The following is a 23,812-nucleotide window of genomic DNA, read 5'->3' as shown; positions in this document are numbered from 1 at the left end:
TGAAAATTGCAGATCTACAATCAGCCTGCACTACTAGGGGTGTGCGGCAACGGCTCGAAAGCAACATAGCATTAAGGAGAACTCCTAACACTATGGACCAGAGCTAGAATTAAGTCAGAGAGCCATGAAAACAATGTTGATTGTTTTTTTTTACAGTTGAGTCCACCAACCAAACCACCACACTTCCATCAACAACAAACACAACTGTTGGGTCAATCAATTCAGCTACTACTTTTCATGGTAGGAATTGATATTCACTGGATCATGCAATGTTTATATTATTGATGGAGATATACATGCAATAAGGTGGAGAGAAAGAAACATTAAGCACCATGCAGTAGGCAGGCCTACTGTCTGACCCAATATAGATTGCTTAACCTATTCAATCCGTGGACGCATCTGTGTCATTTTAGATTTCTTTGGCTCTTAAAAGATAGCAGATATACAAGCTCAGAGTGCCGCGCTATGAGCTTGTAGATATGCTATTTTTGAAAAATCGTGAAAATGTGTGCAAATCTTTAAATATTTTTTTAAAGCGAACATTTGTAAAATATTTTTGTACCAGGGGAAACACCAGAAGCAAAGATTTGAGTTACAAATGTTTGCTTTAAAGAAGATCTATTCAAAGATTTTCACGTTTTAAAAGAATGGCAGATCCACAAGCTCATAGCTATGAGCTTGTAGATCTGCTATTTTTGAATAGCCAAAGGAATCTAAAATTACAGAGATGCGTCCCCGGATTGAATGGGTTAAAGGTCGGGTAAGCGATTTTCTTGTTAAAATATAATTGTTAAATAGATATGTAATCATTGCTATAGAGTGTTTGTTCAGTAACAGGGGTCTCCCTAGCCGCAAGCAACTCTTAGATTCTATTTTTAATATCTGGAATCTAGAGTTGCAATACCAACCCTTGACAGCCCATACATCCAAACAGAAAAGTCCTATCTGATTGTATTAAACGAAACTGACCAACTTTGCACCTGTACGGAAATCTTGAATTATCCTCTTTATATCTTCAAAGTTTTTGTTTCATAAAAATCCACCATAGACATTTTATGAGCTACTGTCTCAGTGTCTGTCAAGAAATTCTGTATTTTTCTAAGTGTAGGAATTCGGAAGCGCTAGTTTTCGACACAACGTCCTGCTGCCTCCTGCATTATGAGCTATTTAGAAACGGGTGGTACGCAGGACCGTTGAGTGATTTCCCACGAGCCTTCCAACACTTGTCACCACTGGTTGAGAACCACTGAGATAGAAGATAATTCAAGCTTTCTGTACAGCTGCAATGTTGGTGAGTTTAACGTTGTTTAATACAATCAGATATGCCTTTTCTGTTTGGATTTATGGGCTGTCATGGGTTGGTATTGCAACTCTTGATTCCATATTTTGAAAATGATCTGATAGTTGCTTGTGGCTACTCTCTCCTGATTGGCTAGAATTGGTAACCCACCTGAACATGTTCCGTATTTTCTTTTTATGACAGAGCTGGAAATCCAGGTAGGCCCCTGTTACTCAAACACCCGCCTATAGCAATGATTACTATCAGAACTTTAACTTTTTTTAACAAAAATCCTTTTGTTTTAACCAAAAAAATATCATTTGCCCTACCATTTTAATACAGTATGTGCAGTGTATGCTGCATATCAGAATGTGTGTAGAACTAATAATTAAAACACAATTACACATTTTCCCATTTGATATTTCCTCAGATGATGGTAGCGACAGAATGGCTACAGAACAAGAAGATGTAACGATCCTGGGTGCCGCTGGATATCTTGGTATGCAAGAGCATCATATGCTTAGTCGCACTGACTCGAACAAGCATGGTGGTGCGCAATAGTGACAATAGCTGATCTATTGTACAAGATTGCTAGTTTCACTAAGAGATCCAATTCAAAATTGCAACACATTTTGGATGTATTTAATCTTAGTGCAAGACAAAATATTCATGAACATTTTCAAAATATTACCAAAATAAAGTAATACATTCTACAAGCTCACAATGTGTCACAGAAACATAGCAAAATAATACAATATTTACAAGTGTGACGGATGCATAGTGAGCTTGTAGATTAGAAGAATATTTTCGCTACTATTGTGCGCGCAACATTTTGTGTGTGTTTACTATATGTGTGTGTGTGTGTGTATATATAGCTATATCAGGGCTCCGTACCTTCCCTAAGGAGGACAAAATAAAGACCAGGATCATCGGGGGTCAGGAGTCCTGGGCACACTCCTGGCCCTGGCAGGTGTCTCTCACCTTTGCCACCATGCCGGCCTGCGGAGGGGCTGTCATCCACCCCAACTACGTGCTCACCGCCGCACACTGTTTCAAACGGTGAGACATAGTAACATATCGTCAGTGGTGGAAAAGGTGTTTTTACTTATGTGAAAGTATCAATACTGCAATATAGAAATACTCTGGTACAAGTCCGAAATTCAAAATTTACTTGAGTAAAAGTACAAAAGTATTGGTATCAAAATGTTCTTAAAGTACCAAAAGTAGAAAGTAGTCTTTATGCAGAATGTCCCATTTCACAAGTTCAAAATCTATAAAAATCTTTTGAAAATAGCAGATCTACAAGCTCACAATGTGTTGCGACGCATTGTGAGCTTGTAGATCTGCTATTTTCAAATGGTCGAAATATATATATATATATAGGGCTGAAGTGGTTGATGTGTGTTTTGTGAAATTTGCAAAGTAACTAGTAACTAAAGCTGTCAAATAATTGTAGTGGAGTAAAAGTACAATATTTGCCTCTGAGATGTAGTGGAGTAAAAGTATTGAAAATGGGAAATACTCCAGTAAAGTAAAAAAAATCCTCAAAAGTGTATTTAAGTACACTACTTGAGTAAATGTACTCAGTTACTTTACACCACTGCACATTTGTACAACAATAAATTGTCAACTAAACTTTTATCATTGTGACAGCTCTAAACGTAAAGATTTTATTAAATATTTTTCTTTCTTTCTTTGAAGCCCTTGATATTGGCATAAAAGTAACAGTAGTAGGTGTCATTTCATAGGTATAACAAAGCCTCTTTCTGGATGGTGATGGCTGGGAAACACGACCTGGATGATCCTCATGAAACCAGTCAGCAGGTGAACGACTCTTGACGTGTCGCTGCGTTCACACTAGCAGACACAAAGCGACAGGCTACAAGGCATTTTCAATGGAAGCCTGCCACATACAGATCTATAGACAGATCTATGGGGCGGCTGTGGCTCAGGAGGTAGAGCAGGTCGTCCAATGATCCGTGGGTCGGCGGTTCGAATCCCGGCTCCTCCTGTCCACATGTCCAAGTGTCCTTGGGCAAGACACTGAACCCTACATTGCCTCCAATGATTCGGTCGGCGCTAGCTTGCTACCATTGGTGTGTGAATGTGGGAAAAGTGGGGACGCTGGCGTCGACTGTTCACGCTCCACCTCCCAATGTCCCCCCCTGTATGAATGAATGAACCATTGTATAGCGCTTTGAGTATGTTTGAGTACTTAGAAATCGCCATAAAATGCAATTCATTATTATTATTATTAGACTAATCCACAGACACGCTGCCTGTAGGCAGCCATAGCTGTGGTGTCAACGCTCCGCGACACCGCAGCAATGGCCGCCTACAGGCAGCTACAGGCAGCGCGTCTGTGGATTCGTCTATACAAACTTGACGCCCGACACTTTGTCACTGCCTGACGAGTTATAAAAGCTACAGAAAGAAGTTGATCTGGCTTCAGCGCTCCAGTGACGCAGTGAATCGTCAATGATGTTTTTTGTTCCACCATTTCCACTGCCCTTCTCTCTCCATACAATGACATCAATAGGCTCTATGCACAGCAGCCATGATGGAAAGAAATTGGGCCTCTTCCTTACTTCCTTCACGGGTTTTACCAATGATACTAATGGAGGCTCTGTTCCATTTCGTGTAGCACAGTGGGTTCTCAAACGTTTTAATTTCAAGGACCCCCATAACTCTGAGAGTGTACAAATGGAACCAAATGGGTTCTGATGACCCGCAAGGGGCCATCAGGAGCCCCCTCAAGTGTTTCCAGTGAGCCAACATGCACGATGTCAGCACCCTGACTCTGTTTGACCAGAATGGAACCGAGCCTTAATTAGCATTATTGGTAACACCTGTCAAGGAAGTAAGAAGAGGCCCAATTTCTTTCCAATATGGCTGCTGTGCATGGAGCCTATTCCTGCTTGTAATGGGGGGGGGACTAATTATTTTGAATCCAAGGCTTTATATTTCCCTTTACTGTATATCTCGCTCGTGGCTCCCACACACGGACACACAAACACTTCACCGGTGACTTTGCGACAGTGTAGCTGACCACGCTTAGTTGTTAAGAATTTCTGTCGCTGCTAGTGTGAATGCGATGTGATAATACACGCTGTATATATGCACATGTTTTACTATTCAACCAAAATGCATTCTGTTGAAGGCGGTCAAAGTGGCCAAGATCATCAGCCACCATGGCTACAACACCAAGACCAAGGAGAATGACTTGGCCATTCTGAAGCTCAAGAATGAGCTGACCTTCGACAAGTTTGTCAGACCAATAGACTTATGGATGAAAGAGCTCACGCCCCCCTTGGAGTGCACCGTTACTGGCTGGGGTACCACCAGAGAGAGTAAGTGAGCATTTCACTTAAAAACCTTTTATTTGGCATTTTAGTTTGACTCAGCCTTCACTAAAATGTATTTTTAAACAGATTTTTGTTATAGTTTGTAGTTCACACTGCCTAATCAACTACACACTGTTAAGTTTGCTTTGAATTCTTGATGACATCAATCAGTAAGTTGTATTTGAACACATTTGAAATATTAACCACTTAAACCCTGTATAGTGTAGTGTGTGGACCGGGGTCCCCCAGGGGTCTGTACTTGGCCGCCTCTTTTCCCTCTACATCAAATGTCTTTGTGAAAGTAGCCGATCCAAAAGCTCATGTCCATGACTGACCAAAATCAATTATATTGATTATTCTACCGCTATTAACTTAATGGAGATGATTCAATTATTTGACCATGTGTCTGTGTTTAATTTATGGTGAGTGGGTGGTTTTAGTCCTCGCAGTGTTTAACTCTTTGCCTGCCAACAACGAGATTTCTCATCAAATTCTGCCATGGTGCAGCTGCCACTGACGAGAAAGACGAGATTTTGTGTTTTCAGTGGTTTTCCGCTGTTTGTTATCTACCCTATGAATGACGCTTTCACTGCCTGATGGCAACAGACCTGGAATTGACTAAATTCAAAAATAGAAAGACAAACTGAGACCGTTAAAGGGAAAATTAATAGATACATAAATAAAGATTGAGATTATACCCTTAGAGTCCCCCCACTCAAACGATTTAATGTGGAGGGAGCACTTTATTTTTTATAATTTCAAAAAGGACATGAGCTCCTGTAACCAGAGTGATATTCTAGGTGGGGTGGCTGATTTCCATTCTAGTAAAATTCTCCTACGGGCTAACAAGGATGCAAAGGCAATAGCGTTCTTGAACATTTTCCAAGGTGGAGGGTGGTCAACGGACACCCCAAAAATAGCGACTTCAAAACTAGGTTGAATATTCACCCCAAAGGCATCTGAGAGTGTTTTAAACACGGTTGTCCAAAAGTTAACTGGGGCAGGACCAGAACATGTGAGTCAAGTTGGCGGAGTCTTGTTGACATCTCTCACAGCTCCCATCCAAGTCGGGAAAGATTCTGCTTTATCTAGCCTTGCTAAAATGGGCACGGTGGAGAACTTTAAACTGTGTCAGATTGAGACGAGCACAGGAAGTAATCCCATTCACTGCACTCATAGCCCGGACCCAAGTGTCCTCCGGTATCTCTACACCAAGGTCCCCGTCCCCGTCCCCCTTAATCTTGCTAAGTGAGGAGTCATTAAATGAAGAAATAGAACTGTAAATGTTTGATATGAGACCTTGAAGTTGAGCAGAGGTCTGTAACAAAATATCAAATTTCAAGTCTGATTCTAAGTTAGCAAAGGTTGAGCTTTGGATTTTAACAAAGTGTCTGATTTGAAAGTACCGGAATAGATGTGAACGGGGGAGGTTGAATTTGAGTGAAAGGTCATTGAAAGTGGCGAAAGTCCTGTCTATGTAAAGGTCAGTGAATTTGTCCAGGCCTGATCTTTGCCAGTGCACAAAGCTGGCATCCAGTTTAGCAGGGAGAAATAAATGGTTTTTGCTATGGGGCCTTCTAAGGAGAAGCCACTAAAATTAAAATGCTGACGGAATTGGGCCCATATTTTAAGAGTAGATATAACCACAATGTCTGAAGTGAATTGTTTGGGAGATAGGGGGTAGCTTGGCTGTAACCAGAGCAGCGAGGGATGTTGCAATACATGAGTTGGCCTCAGATTGACACCAATCTGCATCTGGAGAACGGATCCAATGTATACATTTTTGTATATTTGCGGCCCAGTAATAAAATAACAGGTTAGGAAGTGCAAGTCCGCCACAAACTCTTGACCTTTAGAAGGAGTTCCTGGTTTTTTTGCCACACCATAAAAAGGGCATTTACTTCCTGTTTATTTCCTGTTGGGAAATCGCTTTATCTCTGTTCCTCTTGCTTTACGGCAAAAACAAGCCTCATTCAAATGGCCACAGATGTGCAATGGATTACCCGGAGCGGATAATGTGTGTAATGAGCCAATCTCCGTGAGGACGGAGGTCACAGAGAATATTCCATGATTTCTTTTAAAGGTACAGTAAAATCACTTGTTTTCGCTGGCAGTAGTGGCACACTATTACACTATTATTCTGGCAGTTAAAAAGTTAATGATAGATAAATAATAATAATTGTTCAGGTAGGATTTGAATATACAGAAATTCCTAATCAAAAGCGTATTATAACCACATGCACCTTTTTTCTCAGGGGGCCCACGGGCTCACAGCCTCCAAGAAGTGAATGTGACCTGTATGTCCTTTCGCACCTGTAACCGCTTCTACCGCGGGAGAATCAAGTCCACCATGGTCTGTGCTGGAGACTCCAAGGGAGGCGTGGATGCCTGCCAGGTAAGATATGAACATGCCTTTACGTTTTAATAGGAGCACGTCACCCATTTTTAACCTTATCTTCACATAATTTGCCCTCACAAATGCTCTTTATAACAGTGGTTTTCAACCCTTTTCATGTCAAGGACCCCCCAATTGACACATAATAGCCCACGGACCCCCATTTGAAAAGATATGCCAGGGACTCAACCATTTTGATTTCTTGGGGGTCCCAATCTACACTGTATCATCATCATTAGTGTTCATTTAACTCTGAGAGTGTACAAAATGGCTCCATTTGTACACTCTCAGAGTTACAGACACATAAGGGTCAATTTGGTTTAATAATTAATTAACTATTAATTTGGCTGGGGACCCCCTGGAACCCCCTCAAGGACCACTGGTGGTCCCTGGACCACTGGTTGAGAAACACTGCTTTATAAGATGGCACACTATCCCTCTACTCACTCTCTCTCCCAATTATATGAAGATGGGTTGAAAATGGGTGAAGTGGTCCTTTTATGATCAATTCTGAACGCCACTGGTAGCTTAGTGCAACACAGGGCTAAGGAGATTTGACCACATTACCCCCTGTTCTTGCCTCACTGCACTGGCTACCAGTGGCGTTCAGAATTGGCGTTCAGAATTTATTTTAAGATTACATTGTTTGTTTTTAAATCATTATATTTTTGACCTCCTGTCTCCTCACATACCCACCCGTAATCTTAGATCAGTCAGACAAACCTTTACCCCCCCCCCCCCCCCCCCAAAAAAAAAACAAGGCTTGTGACGGTAGGTGACAGGGCATTCGCTGCTAGGGCCCCATTTCTGTGGAACTCTACTGCTGGAAATTAGACACTTCAGTGTCCACTTTTAAAAGACTTTTAAAAACTCATTATTATGATGGGTTTCTAGCTAGGAGGAATGGACAGCTAGTTTCTGCATTTTTATTTTATTTTTGTATTGTTCCTTGTTTTTAATTTCCATCATTGAATTGCCTTTATATTTCCTGCTTATGTGCTGTATGTGAAGCACTTAGTAAACCTGTTTTTGAAAAGTGCTATATAAATAGTGTTTTTTTGTTTTTTTAGTAAATTGAAAAGTGTGTTGCATTAAAACTACTCTTAAAAATCTGAAGCTAGGGGGAGACAAAAGCCCCCCGTCCCCCACGGGATCTACGTGCCTGGGTTAGGGTTAGCCATAGTTTTACTGAGGTTAAGGTTTGGAAATGAAGTTAGGGTTAGGCATAGTTTTACTGAGGTTAAGGTTTGGAAATAAGGTTAGGGTTAGCCATAGTTTTACTGAGATTAAGGTTTGGAAATAAGGTTAGGGTTAGCCATAGTTTTACTGAGGTTACGTTTTCGGAATACCTGGTGGCGACCGTTCCAAGGTCGCCGGTCTTGACCCAGGGCGAGCGTTCTTGTATTCCTAATAATAACTACCCATCTCTGCTCTTCAGGGGGATTCTGGTGGTCCTATGTCCTGCTTCACTGGGACGAGGTGGGAGCTCGGTGGGCTGGTCAGCTGGGGGGTGGGTTGTGGCCGGGCCAGGAGACCTGGGGTCTACACCATACTAAAGGACCATGTGGACTGGATCAATGCCCAGTTGACCGGTAAGGACTGGACACCACCTTAGAACCAGGACTGATGTGGTGATCGTTAATATTTTGTGACGGCATGTGAAAGAGCGGTTCCTCAGGGTTCTGCACTTTACACGAAAAGTAACGACTTATCGTCTCGTACGATGAAAAGCGAAAATGGTCTATCTATAAGCTCACAGCACGTCACATCTGCTGTCGATTATTATTATTATTATTATTATTATTAGTAGTAGTTGTAGTTGTATTAAATACATTATTGTTTTAATTAGAATAATATACATTTTGCAAACTGTTTGGAGGAAAAAAAGAGACTATGATGACGTGCACTAAATAGGGATGCCAGGTTGAAAGTGTTAAAAAAAAAGAAACTACATAAATTAACCGTAGTTTGAAAACTGTTAATCTAAGCAACTGATAGGTATTTGTTTTAGCTGATCCTCTATGTTCAGATGAAAAGTGAAAAATTCGGACAATGATCCAAATGGGTGTGTGTGTGTGTGTGTGTGTGCGTGCGTGCGTGCGTGCGTCCGTGCAGGCATGTTTGAAGATCGTGGGCATCCGTATCCTGGGCTTGAGTCTGCAAGTATGTAGGTTTTACCATTAAACAAATGTTTGAATATTGTCATCTTGCATTGATTGCCTTGAATAGGACCTTTACTTGTAATAAAATATTTCTACCTTGTTGTATTACTACTTCCACCACTCTAGCGATCCCACAGAATTGTGGTGCGGTGCAGAGGTCAGCCTGTCCCGTGCAGCCCACCCTGGCTGAGCTGACTCTATCCAAGGATGGCCAGGTGCGATTGGGCGGCGTGACCGCGGCATGCCGAAACGCCTGGCCCTGGCAAGTCAGTCTGCAGACGGCAGACGGCTACCACTACTGCAGTGGTACCCTGATCCACAAACAGTGGGTGCTGGCACCCCGCCACTGCCATAGCAGGTGACCGGCGCACCGCAAATATGAAATGGCTTTATTGTCACGATTGACAAACATCTTCACAACTTAAAGGAGAGATCCAGTCATATTAGGTGTTTGCTTTGATATGTCGCTAATCACTCACCAACATACCAGGGTCAGTTGAATTTTTTCATAGAAGCCCCTGTTGTCCATTGTGGAGACCCCTTCCACTGGCATAATGGAGTACTGTGTAACAACGAAAATCGCCTATTTTAGCAGCTCCAAAGTTTGTTTTTTTCCCACTAATCCTCATTATGCAGTGTCCTGACACTCAAACATGCACTTAATGTCCCTTATGAGCTGCCGTTCATGCAGAACGACGTGGAAGCTAGTCCTCGGTGTTGCCAGATTCTGTGAGAGAAACGAGCAACCAGCTCCATGTCGGGCGGGAACCCCTATTTGTAACTATACCTTTCAGGATGGGCCATGTACAGTATATAGCAACATACATTTGTTGTCATATTGAATAAATATTGGAGTTTTTCCGAAAACTTAGGTCAGGATTTAGAAGGCGTTTTTAGAATCGGCCTCAGGTCTAAATGGGTTAAACCCCTATGTCGTTGACCTTGGTCCCCCAGGGGTCTATTTTTGGCCCACTCCTTTTTTTCCACTCTTCCAGATATCTCTTCGCTGAAAATAGTAGTTCTACAAGCTCACAGCGCGTCGCAATGTGAGCTTGTGAGCTGTACGTTTATTTTTGCCATGGTGGAGACCTGCTCATTACATCGAAGGTTTCTTTGCACCCGAACCCTTAACCACTTGAACCCTATTGTCCCTATTCTGGCCATGCCATATCAGGCGAATATTTGGGGGAAATGGGTGAACATTTGCCAAAAATAGCCGAATCTACCTTCTGGTCAGAGTATTAATTAATGTATTACTTTTTATATTTAATATTTTTATTAGGGAAAATCATAAGTACATAGTTACAGAGGTACAGGTGTACATTTGTATTCCCTTTTTTTGTTTTTTTCCTCTTTATCTCTGTATACATGGAGAAATGATAATAATAAAACATTTGATTAATAATACAAATTAAAAAAAAGAAACGAACGACTGAGCGACAATAGCAAAGTGATTAGCAGTATCCGTGTGTGTCGTTCTTTGGGTGTATTAGACGTTGCAGTTATTGCATGGTATGAGGATTTAAACTTACAATGTTAGTAAAACTATTGAAGCACAGTAAAACAGAACACAATGGGTAAGATAACAATAAAAAAAGGGGAAATGCAAGGAAATAATGAATGGAAAGAAGAGAGATAAAATTATAATAAAAAAGACAAGGTATAAGGTGGAGGGCTGGGAAGAGGATGGGGGGGGGGGGGGTTCAGTCAGGAGGTAATGTTTGTAAGGAACTGAAGTAGTTCATAAAAGGGTTCCACTTATGGAAAAATTTAGCGGGGTGCCCTTAACAGAAAAACAAATTTAAGAGTGATTAAATATTCATGCATTTCCTTTTGGGAAATGTAGACTGTTTGATATTTATGTTTAGGTTTGAAAATAATATCGCAATTTTACAACTTAAAAAATCGAAATGTCAAAATGTTTTCTTTTATAAGTTGATCGATAAGCTGACAAACGTATGGATGTGTTAAACATATCCATACGTGTAAAACAGCCATTTTTCTTTTACAAATTGAACACCCTGCATAACTGATAATCACTGTAATCTTTTCCTCCAGCCCTAAAAATGACCTGGTGGTGCTAGGCGTTCATGACCTGGACTACATGGCCGTCCAGAGCGTGGTGGTGGAGCAGGTGTACAGTCCGCCTGACGACGGGAGCTCAGACCTGTCGCTCATCCACCTCAGTGTCCCTGCCAGAATTGGTACTTTTTTCATTACTCACAGACCAGTGGTTTTCAAAATAGGGGCCTGAAAGGAGAAAAAGATATATAATGGTAAAATAAATACACACACGCATACATACATACATACATACATACAGTATATAATATTCACTTGTTGTGCCATTTTAACCACTTTCTTGTCAAATTATTTTGAAATGGCTAAACAGTCTTATCTTCTCACGTTGTTAGCTTATTGATAGATGTTTTTGCGACTTCTCTTTCTTTCTTTTAAGCCATTTCACAATAAGGGAGGAGAGAGAACACCAGAAGTGAGAACAAATTGGAAGTGATGAGACAAAAACAATGTGCAGATGCAATTGGAACTGGAACACTATGAAATTGAAGCTAAATGATATGTGTGGATTTCTCTCTTCTGACTGAGTAAAAATTGGCCGACGTAAGGAATGCATTTTCTGTTCACTTAACACATCGGGTGCCAGCATTTTTTCATAACAACTTACCGTGGGTGCCAGCATTCTCCCCATTGACTGCGCTTTGCTGTTTACAAGCAAATCCGTGCGTTACAAGCAAATCCACGCAAAAAAAAGCATCGATTCATGTTCTGCCATGAGCCTGGCTACAGGCTGGAACCATAACATTCCCCTCGCGGGTTACAACGGGGGGGGGATCGCGCATCGCGCATGACAGTTTTTCCCCACAGGAAACAGATTCGGAGATATAGGCGTTTCAAAGTAGGAAATAGACAGGAAGCGGATGGGGGAGAAAAAAGTGTTTCCGGTGAGCGATCTGGCACTTCCTTCGCAGGATTACAATGGGTGCTCCCAGAGCTGCTCTAGCCCCGCCCGCGCGGAGAAAAACGAAAAAAACAAAAAGACTGAAATCACGGTTCAGACCGTGTTCGGCACCGAAGCTTCGGAACCGCCACTATGTAAACACACGGTTCAGACCGTGTTTGGCACCCGATGTGTTAAGAGCTGGCGAGACGGGGAGACCCCTGTTACTGAACAAACACTCTATATAGCAATGATTTCTATCTGAATATAGAACTTTTAACCTTATAACAAAAACTTTTTTATTTTTTTAACCAAAACTACCACTTACGCCACTTTTAATCAAGAGTACACCTGAGTTTGCTGCAAAGTGGTAGGTAATGTCCTCTGTTATTGTGTGTGTGTTGGTGCGTGGTAAACACAGTCACAGTGATGTGACATCCAGGTGGGTCATGGTTAAAAGAAATGCCAGGTTGAAAGTGGTTAAACTGGCACATAAACATTTTTAAATGTATTTTCTAGTTATTTAATATTGGCTCTGTGACGCCCTCTGGTGGACCTCACTTTGAAAACCTGTGAAAACCTGTGGTTCTCAAAGTTCCAGGGGGGTCTCCAGCAAAAGTAGTTAATATAGCATCACAATCATTTTAACCACTTTATCCATTTATGTTGGCTATTCAGAAATAGCACATCTACTGTACAAGCTCACAGTGTGCCACTTCGTGCTGTGCTGCGAGCTGGTAGATCTGCTATTTTTTGAAAATGTTTGAATTTGTTTTTAATGTTTGGAGAAAACTTAAAGGGATATTTCACTTTCAAATATGTTGGGGGTCATTTTAACGTCTACTCAGGCTTTTGCGAGCACCCTAGACAGTCTCTAAGTTGCTTGGTTCAGTATTTAGATGTTGGATGCACATTTTTATCAGACACGCCCCTTCCTATACAAACCCATGGTATTACACATTTTTGGGGGATTTTTTTTTCTTTAATAAATAAATGAAAAGGGTAAGCTAATTGACAAAACACGCCCCTATTAGAGGATAATATCAGTCACCAGAACCAAGGAGGGGTGTTTTTGATGAATCGATCATGGTTAAAATGGAGTTTGAAGTTTCAATGGGTTTGTATAGGATGTTTGTATACTGCGTGTCAGATAAAATGAATATCAACTATCTAAATGCTGAATCAATCAACTTAAAAACTGTCTGGGGTGCTCACACAAGCCTGAGTAAATGTTAAAATGACCCGAAACATGTTTGAAAGTGAAATATCCCTTAAACTCTGACAGTGTGCAAATGTAACACAGGTCCATTTGGTTACATTCGTACACTGTTTTACAGATCTGTAAGGTTCCATTTGATTCCTAACTATCCATAGATTAGCTGGGGACCCCCTGCCCTGGAACCCCTTCAAGGACCCACTTTGAGAAGCGCTGCTGTAGAGGTCCAATGACATCCTTTTGTCTCTTACTGTCCCTAGGTACAGCCATTTTCCCAGTCTGTATCCCTCATGATGTGACACTGGATGACAGCTGGTCTTGTGTCACAACAGGTTGGGGGAAAAGCAGAGAAGCAGGTAATAAGACTGTCATATACTGTATAAACACTGTTAACGACGTGATTCAGCATTTAAATATAGTGCACACAGTCCCGAATGTCCAACAATATCGTTGTTGCCGGACTGAAACTTTTTATGTCCAAAACCTTTACTTGACCTGTGTTTTTCTCTTTCCCACTACAAATACTGTTAACTTTGAGTGAATACAGTTTCTTCCAGCTGTGAAACTTCCCTTTTTAGATTTTCCATTTAGATTTTTGATTTTATCAAACAAATGGCAGATCTAGAAGCTCACAACGCATTGTGATTCAATTTTGAGCTTGTAGAGATTTTATTTTGTGAAATATTCTGACAAATTGTAGTATTTCTACAGTGTGGTATTGATACTTTTTTTAAGTAAACCAAATATGAGGAGGGTTTCTTCCACCACTGGCTCCTGCCAATTCCTGTTGTGTTGTCCCCCCAAGTGGATGTGAGGCTAGTCAAAGATGGTTCATTTTGGAAGATCCGCCATCCCAATTGGAGCCACTAGAGGCCGAATGGTACACAAACAAATCCTACAAATGGTCTCCTAAGTGGGCACGACATCTGATGGCAAATCTCACGCATTTCCTATCCTATGTTTACTGGTGCTAGATCCCACGAGAGTGTATTGCTGGGACAGAGAAAGGTTGATAATAAAGTCCATTTTCTCCTGATTTGTCTCTCTGAAAAAAAGCCATTTTAGTATGTTATTTTTAAAATGTTATGAAGATTGGGTCGCTTGCGGTGATCAGGACCAATATTTAGTTGAGTTGAAAAATCTTGAATGTGTGCAAATATTTGAATATATGTTTATTAAAGCAAACATTTTTAACACAAATCTTTGCTTCTGGGGATCCCTGGCACAAAATGGGGGTCCGTGGCCAAATACATGTAATTCTGGGGGTCCTTGACATGAAAAAGTTTTGAGCACCACTGATGTTAGCCTGGTAAACCCTCCCTCCGGAAATCTCATTTCCATTTGATTTCAGAAAGGAGTCTGGTCTGAAACGCCTTTCTCCAATAATCGCTGTGCTCGCCGAGCCGACGAGCCTATCAGCGTCGTCGCTCATTGTTCTGTGATTGACAGCGACAGTTGGCCAATCAGGTGGCGAGTTCGAGTGAGCCCGAATGAACCCGAGTGCAGCCTGAGAGCCGCCGAAAAAAGACGAATGGCAGCCATTGTTGTTTGTGCGAGTGCCTTCACTTCTTACTTTCAGTTTTATAACGCTTTCAAACTTCTTTTTTGAGGCACGGAATTTACTTATAAGATATCGTTTGGATAGAATTTAGTTGTTTAACTTCATATATGTGGTCAATTAATCATGACAGAGCCTATTTAAAAATATAAATTTAGAGAACCGGCAGGGGCGGGGAGTGACACGCATGTATCCCAATAAGGCAACCTATTTTCGGCATGGCCGTCCCAAAAGTCCCGTTGCGTCACATAGTCTGGAGCTCGTCAAAATGAACTGCTCATTGGCTGAAGGGGAAAACGATCATTGGTTGAAGGGGTTGTCGGTCAACGGTATTACTCCCGCCCAACTCCAGCCCACAGCGATTATTGCAGAAAGGCGTTTCAGACCAGACTCCTTTCTGAAATCAAATGGAAATGAGATTTCCGGAGGGAGGGTTTACCAGGCTACACTGATGTAGCAACATAAGTTGCTCTAACTGTTAGGTTTTAGAAGACATTTATAGAATAGGCCTCACGTCTTAATGGGTTCATTCCTGTGGTGTTGTCCCCCCAGTGGATGTGAATCCTGATACTCTGCACCAGGCTAAGCTGAGTCTAGTCGACAAGAAAGCCTGCAGGGACCGTTGGGGAGGCGATCGCCTCAAGAGCACTCACTTGTGTGCACACTCAGCTGGCTCGGCCTCCTGTATGGTAAGTGTTAAAGTGACATTTGTAACTATTGAGTATTTTCTTAGTGATGTCCTTGTAGTAGAGGACCTGCTAGTCGAATCAGCGCCGTCCGAGTTGTGAACCGATAGGGGGAGAATAGATCTTTTCATGGGTTACAATCCACGACGACACACGCGACGACACACGCGTGTGCCACGCATGTGCATGAGTGTGGCTTGCATTGCCCTCTAGTGTTGGTTCTACAGAATTGCCTGGGTGGGTGGTAAAAACAAGCGCCCCTTTTTCAATTTCCCTGGAATGCCAATTTCCCTGTAACATATACAGTAGTTGTAGAAATGAGATCAAATTAAGATCAAACTGGAGAAAACAATGTCATTTTATTGAAACAATATAATATGACTATAGAACCCAAAGTATACAGCAACAGCCAGTACACTATGCACATCAATGCTCAGCATGCATTGAACACTATCATAATAGTCAAAGGTGTATGGAATTTGAACAACATGTTTAAATTAGAATCAGAAAAGTTATTGCTAAACAACAAATGGTTGCTTGGAATTTGTTTTGGTGTTACTACAACAACAGAACAGCTCTGCAATAACTGATACATGCATTACTGCAACACACAGACACACACACAGATGACTGTTTTTTAACGTCCTAATCATACATCTATATATCGAAATGCAACTGACTCCAGCTTTGCAGCATTTGCTGTGTCCACCAAATTAATCTTGCAGCCACAGTGGAGGAGGATAGCGCGCGCTTTACTGGCATCTGCAAGATGGGTCCAGTAAGGTTCCCAGGTTCTGACACTTGGGTGGGAGGAAGGTTCTCATGGGACCTGGGACCATTTGACCAACATCAGCCTTCCCTGACTATGGGAAAAGGAGTGCAGGTATCTCGCAGAAACCCTGGTCAGGTCACCCTCACCTTGGAGCCTGAAAAGATCAACTTCAATTTCCATGTCCAAAGATTGGAGTGTATGGTCATCATCATATACGCAAGAGCTGTGGCCACAGCAGAGTAGATGAATCCTTACAGTGGCTTTTCTCAGTCCCCCAAGAGCATTCCTCCCACCCAAGCTACACTGATTCAGCATGTACAAACTGCTTCAGACCAGCTTCTATTGGATCAGACAACCTCTGTCCAACAAAGTGATACAGTACAGCTTTTTTTTTTTTTTTACAGCTGTACTGTATCACTCTGGTGTACTCCTTTTTATTGGCCTTACAATAAAAAGATTACTTGCATAAAACAACCGTTCTTGCATTCTTCAATTGACGTACTTGCATACGTCAATGCCGTATCAACTTTTAAATGAGCCTATAAATTTAGACAGTATCTTGTCTGATATGCACCACTCCATAGGTCACTGATCAAACACATTGCATTATGTTATAAATATGGACTCAAGGTTGACTGTTTCACTGTTACATTATGAACATAAAACATTTGAGTACATACGGATGGAGGAATGCAAGTAGGTATAATACTCGAATAGTAAATATTAATTGAGTTGAGTTAAATATTTTTTTTCTCAAAACCATTAACATTTGGCAGCCTTTTAGAATGTTAGGGGGGGGGGGGGGGGGGCATTTTGTTTTTCTTTGAGGACTTGGCAGGCCGGATTAAGATGGTCAGTGTATATAGTAATACTACATGTATATAGTATTACATTTTATGCTGAGCATTGTTGCACATACTGCACTAGCTGTAGCTGTATCATTAGGAATGAGTTCTACTCTTAAATTCTATTGTTTCAATAAAATTACATTGTAAGATACATTGGTTGTTTCATAACATAGTGGCCATATTTGTGATAATCAAATGAGTGTCCTTTAGATAGGTTAAATCATAAAAATAAGCATTCAAACATGTATCTATTTGTAAAAAAAACATGATTTAGACACCAAGTTTGGCTCGGGCACCCTTGCTAAATCATAAGATTATGCCCTGGGTTACATCTGGGACAAATGTAGTGCTTTTAGGGTTAGGGTTGGCACAAAAAAATCCCTATGCCCCTGGACTGTAATCAAGACTGTAAGCCCTGGCTGTTCTGTCATAACATATCAAATTAGAAATGTTGCACTTTACTATGTTTCCCTAAACATAAGTGTTCTGAACATTTGAGCACCTCGGTAAATCTGTAGCTCCAACGGTTTACCATGTTGGAAATAGTGCACCGGTTATGGTCATTTTAAAAAGGGCGTGATCATTTTTGGGTATTTCGTCCCGGATAGAGAATTAGTCAAATTCCTAAGTTGTTCCCTGGCCTCATATTAGCCAAGAACACTTGAGATATTCTCTCCTAAATTAAGTGCATACATATCTTAGCTAGACTTTGGGTTGGCCCCCTCACGCATTAGAAAAACTGTCAGTCACCAGAAACGGGGACGTGTGTTTTCAATGTTACCATGGGTTTATAAAAACCCATGTAGACGTTAAAATGTCCACAAGGTGTTTTCATTTTAAGATTTGACTTTTGATAATTAAAATGCACACTTTTCCTTCTGTTTTGCATATATATATATATATATATATATACCATGTCCCAACAATTACCACTGATATGCTCTAAAAGGGTCAACAGAGCTCGTCTTTAAAAAGGCATGGCTGATTCTGTAGTTGTTTTCCAGTTCAGGTTGAAAACTAACCGATTAAAAACAGACTGTTAGGCTATTTTAAAATAGTGAAAATAGCCCACCTTTAAGATCACAATGCATCGTGTTTTGAGTTTGAAGATCTGGTGGTATTCACAATTTGTCTGTGTATAATCTGTCCTTCGCATATCTTGAGAACCGCCCAACCGATCGACCTGCGGTGGTGCGGTGCCCAGTCTAAAGTCGGTCGGATTGGCGGTTTTCCCCCAAAATATAGACAAATCCCCATATATTGTCGGATCAGTGGTTGGGATCTCTATATATGGGCATAAAAGGGGCACAGACGGATACAAAGATCTCCATGTGTTGGCATAAAAGGGACGCAGACAGACAGATACAGAATGTGCGTTGGTCTAGAGGGGGGAAGGATTTGCAGGTTTTTTCCATGCACTGTTTTGACCTGTTGTATATTAGGGCATTCACGAATAGTGATTTTTAGCATTCGAATTATTTGACCTATAAGTATTCGAATATTCGACTAATCGATTTGATTATAAAAAATAAAATAATTTAAAAAAATACATATATATATATATATATCTTTTTTTTTCAATGGCATTGATGACTCGACTCAAGGAATGCGAGTTGACGTCACACCAGAGCTCACAGCTGCTTGTCTGCTGTAGAAAAGCCACTAAAAAATATATATATAATTTTTTTTTTTTTTTTTTAATAGAATAATCGAATAGTGGTTTGATAGTCGAATATTCGATTATTCTGTTAATGCCCTATTGTATATTTGATTACATACATTTAGCAGTTCCTTTATTGTGCCTTCTATACAGTATATATATACAGTGTCTTTGTATTCGTTATTGCTCGTTTTATTTTTTTATTTTTATTTTGCAATGTAACGGCTGTCTAAGGAAGCTGTCACAGAATGACTTCACCCGCTCCTTTCTAGTAGTTATAGTGTAAACTTGCTATGCAATAACATATTAACCACTTGAGTCTCAGCATCCATTTTTTTGCGGAATTGCGGGGAACATAAGCAAAAAAATGCACAAAAAAAGAGGGGGGGAAAGTGGTCCAAATACAGAGCCAACTCTGGTCCATCTCACTCAAGTCTAGAGGTCGTTAACCTTTGAACCTTGAGAGATAAAGCTGTGTAATATAAAGGAGAGGCACGAAAACGGGAAGATAATGACAGTTATTGATCCCTACACAGAAATGTCAACATTATACAGTATACAGTATAAAATCCTAATATCTTTTTTTAAATTGCATTCTGTTTACTCAGATTGTATGTCATTTTCTTTTATTTGTGAGATTGTGTTTTGAAAGAGCTTTACTATAAACTTTAATTAAGGGAATTGTGATCATTACGATTGCCTTTCGCATATCTTTGGAACCGCCCAATCGATCGACCCAAGGAGTTATGAAGGTTCTCCAGCGGGTATTGCTATTGCATATCCCGAGCATGCGTTCCCAACAAACATCGTTCCCAGCGGGCATCATTCCCAACGGGCATTGGTCTAGTTCATAGATATTCAACTGGCGGCCCGCGGGCCACGTGCGGCCCGCGAGGAGCTTCCTTGTGGCCCCTGGCCATATTCCAAAAAAAAAAAAAAAAAAAAAAATGTTTTTTTTTTTTTTTTTTTTTTTTTCATAATTATTATTTATTTTAACTTTGATTTATGTTATCAAAGTTTAAACAGTACAAATTATTTATCCTTCATTAGTTCTTGAAAGGCCATCTTTCATTGGAACTTAAAGGCATTGTAGGGAACATTAAGCCTAAATTTAAAAAAAAATTACATATATATTTTTTGCATTTTTTCCCCTCTATCAGCCACTATATAATGATGCTGGGGTGTTTTGAAACACAGTACTCTTTCTGAAAACCCTATTTTCCCTCATTGTTATTGTTTGTGCAGTTCGTTTTCCGGCCACCAGGGGGTGATGCCTCCATAGACTTCCATAGACTTCCTTACGTACCGGACAAATATAACAACAACAACAACAATAGGGAAAATAGGGTTTTCAGAAAGAGGCCTGTGTTTCAGTGCAGGAAAACACCCCAGCATCATTATATAGTGGCTGATAGAGGGGAAAAAATGCAAAAAATATATATATAAATATTTTTTAAATTTAGGCTTAATGTTCCCTACAATGCCTTTAACTTAGAACCTTAAATAGAACCGAATTAGACCGAATTAGACCCGAAAAAAGTTGATTTATATTGGTCAAATAGAACCGAATTAGACCCGAATTAGACCCGAATTAGACCCGAAAAATTTCGCGCGTGTGCGCTTCGCGCACGCGCGCAAATTGTGTGGCCCCCAACTCCAAATTATTTTACAGTTGTGGCCCCCTGCCTAATCTAGTTGAATACCCCTGGTCTAGTTAATGACTTGGAAAAACAACATGGAATTTATTTATTTTTATTTTCAATTCTTTCTGAAAAGGGAAGTAAAAAGAAAGAAATTAAGGTTTGAAAACAGTTTTTAGGAATGTATTGCGACCCCAAAACACAAATCTTCTCTTCCTTCTCATGAAAAAGATTAAAGAACCAGTGGTTTAACAGATTGCATTTTTGTTTTGTTTTTCTACAGGGGGATTCTGGAGCCCCTTTGTTTTGTCAGAAGCATGGTGTCTACTACCTGTTTGGCTTGGTCACCTGGGGCAACCGACGTTGTAACACAGACAAACCCACCGTCTTCTCAAGTATATCAGCACATCGCAAATGGATCAGTCAATATTTGACTGTATAATTTAATAAATATTTTTTACTATTTACTTTGTGTGCAGTGTATATCGATTGAAAGTAAACTTGTTCACACAGGGCTCAACGGTTGAGCACATTTTTGATTACATCGGTCTCTGCAATTATGAATTCCTTTTTAGGGGGTCGCCATGTCTGTCGTACATTTTCCTTCACAGCTTCCGTGGGTCTTGATGACTGTCCACGACTGACAGCCCTGGGTAGGCAACCCAGCCTGGTGGAGATATTTTTTTCTCTAATTTTTCCCGTAATTCAATTTATAATTTCTAGATTCATTACACTTAAAGTGAAACATTTGAACCTTCTTTTGGGTCCAGCATCAAAACTTTACAACATTACATAAGACCAATAATAAAAAAATAGATTTATTAAAGAAAATGTTGATTTATTTAAAAAAGTATGTACATTTATGCACTCAAAACATCAGGCGCCTTTTTAAACAAGCCATAAAACTTTACCTTTCATATTAAAGTAAATGTTATATTTCATTTTGATATCAGGATCCCAGATTCTGTAGGAAGGGTGGGGAGGCACAGAAGACCAGTGTTAACGTTTCCACAGTCGGTGATGATTTGGGGTGCCATGTCATCTGCTGGTGTTGGTTCACTGTGTTTTATCAAATCAGGAGTCATTGCAGCCGTCTACCAAGAGATTTTAGATCACTTTATGCTCCTGTCTATTGACGAGCTTTTATGGAGATGCTGATTTTATTTTACTAAACATAACTTGTCATGTTACTAGACTAGTTACTCTTGATACCAAGTAATACGCAATGTGGTATTATTACTTTTTTAAAGGATCAATAATTAACTAGTAACGCATTACTCTTCTGAGAGCCGTGCCCAACAGTGGACAGGAGAGGGTTAAGTTTACCATTGGAGGAGGTACTATCCGGAACAAGCCCTCATAAACTGCATAATAACCACACCAACCAGCATTGACAGGTGGATTACTGGGTTTTGCCATACAGTGTTCTTAAGCCAAATAGCTGCGAACGGGTAAGACTGTTATGTCATTATGTGCATGTTCTGTATCTCTGCTTTTATTATCACTGGTTCCTTTTTGATTTCAAGAATCCTCATAACAGACCCTTATGGCTCTCTTTGGTGCCATTTGTACACAGAGTTACAGAGCAAAAGGACCATTCGGAAATCCCTTGAAGGAACCACGAGGGTCCCTCGACCCCACTTTGAGAACCATTGTATTAGACAATAATATGAAGTAATGAAAATGTTTTGAAGTTATGGCATGGAGATCAGCATGTTTTAGGAATTGCATAGTCAATACGAGACAGAAATGCTCTGTAACCCATAAGCCCTATATACTGTACTTCCGCGGAAATAGCAGATCTACAAGCTTACAACACACGTCACGACTGGTGACCTAATACGTCTAGAGTTATATTTCCTCCTCCTACTGAAGCAGATGAATGATTTACCATTATGACCCACGTTCTGTGTATATACATGTATATTATGTCACTCAACAGGCCTATTGAACTGCACCTTAACAACAATACCTTTAATCTCGGCCCTATGTGTACAGCTGCATATCGTTGCTGTCTGGCAGAAACCTCTTATCTCTATATTGTAACTTTTTGTGTTTGTTTGTAAATTAACGCCCTACCTGATCATTCTACAGCATCACACAAGCATCAAAAGTAGCAGATCCACAAGTGGTTAGCTAGTGGTTCTGCTACTTTTGATATTTTTTAATTTGAATCCTGAAAAGAACAGTCTAAGAACCGTTTTAGACATATATGAGGTACAGTATATGATTCTAATGTTCCTAAAAAGGACACGCACACACCTGCATATGATGCTAATGTTCTAAACATGTACATAACCTGCATGCTATATATACACTGTATGTATATAGTTTGACACTTTGATTATGCGACACTTTTGATATTTGACCTGCGTCCTTTTTTTCCTCCTTACCTCCTGCTCTACCCCAGTGGCTCCAAAACTGGGGGTCGGGACCCCCTGGGAGTCCCCAAATTATTTTGGGGGGTCCCCAGATGATTAGCTTAATGTGCAACATTGTTTTCTCACTCAACAGTAAACAAATCAACAACATACAGTATAAGTGTAAACAGGGTATCTGCACATTTCTAAAGTTACAATTTAATGACTTAAGACCTTTTTAATATCGCAATTGGCCAAATTGTCATATAAGAAAGAGGCAAGCATTGTGAGCTTGTAGTTTGGCTATTTTCACAATGTTTATCTGTGGAACAGAGTCAACCTAAATATGTAATGCCTACAATTCCAAGTGCCTGTCAGGGTGGGGGGTTCCCAGTTCAAATATGATTCTTTTTGGGGTCCACAGCCTGAAATGTTTGGGACCCCTTGCTCTACCCTCTCTCTTCTCACAGGAACTACAATTGATGGAGCACGCTCAAAAAAAGGAGGAAAAAAAACTGTTTACACCTGTAAACCTGTGATGATAAAGATGATTCTCTTCTTTACCGTGTTTTGTTTTCAGTTCCCTTTTATTATTGATCAGGATGTCGATGTCCATGACCAAGGGTGAGGGGGTGACGACAGTCACTATAACCGCCAACCCCAAAAGTGGCTGGCCCCCGCTGTGCCAGATCCTCGGGGCTCTCTGCTACAGCCCGGTGTGCTGCTCGGCGTCGGAGAAGCTGAGGGTCGACGCGGTTACGTCTCAGTCAGTACTGGGGGTGAGTGAGTGGTGACGCTGCACAATTAAGGGTGAATTTTACTTGGTTGCGCGCCAGTCTGGTGCAACCAATTAACACAGGGCTTTACATTTAAGTGTAAGTGATATTTCTTAAAACAAAAGGTTGGATTTAAGTTCTCAGTCACCGTGGCCGA

General features: G+C 40.6%; 1 protein-coding gene across 1 annotated transcript; it reads left to right on the top strand.

Annotated features, from left to right (window-relative positions):
• Nucleotides 1-1,726: 1,726 nt before the first annotated feature.
• Nucleotides 1,727-20,961, top strand: ovch1 (ovochymase 1; the record flags this gene model as incomplete). The annotated part of the gene is made up of 11 exons (XM_084055378.1): nucleotides 1,727-1,778; nucleotides 2,155-2,338; nucleotides 3,144-3,234; nucleotides 4,440-4,629; nucleotides 6,879-7,018; nucleotides 8,457-8,610; nucleotides 9,307-9,538; nucleotides 11,239-11,384; nucleotides 13,616-13,711; nucleotides 15,466-15,602; nucleotides 20,803-20,961. The coding sequence occupies 11 exons, from the start codon at nucleotides 1,727-1,729 to the stop codon at nucleotides 20,959-20,961; spliced, it is 1,581 nt and encodes a 526-aa protein (XP_083911504.1).
• Between the last annotated feature and the right edge of the window lie 2,851 nt (nucleotides 20,962-23,812).

The sequence above is a fragment of the Gymnoscopelus microlampas genome (genome assembly GCF_963454915.1).
Source record: "Gymnoscopelus microlampas genome assembly, chromosome: 4".
Taxonomy (NCBI): Eukaryota; Metazoa; Chordata; class Actinopteri; order Myctophiformes; family Myctophidae; genus Gymnoscopelus; species Gymnoscopelus microlampas.
This window is presented reverse-complemented; position numbering and strand designations above follow the sequence as displayed.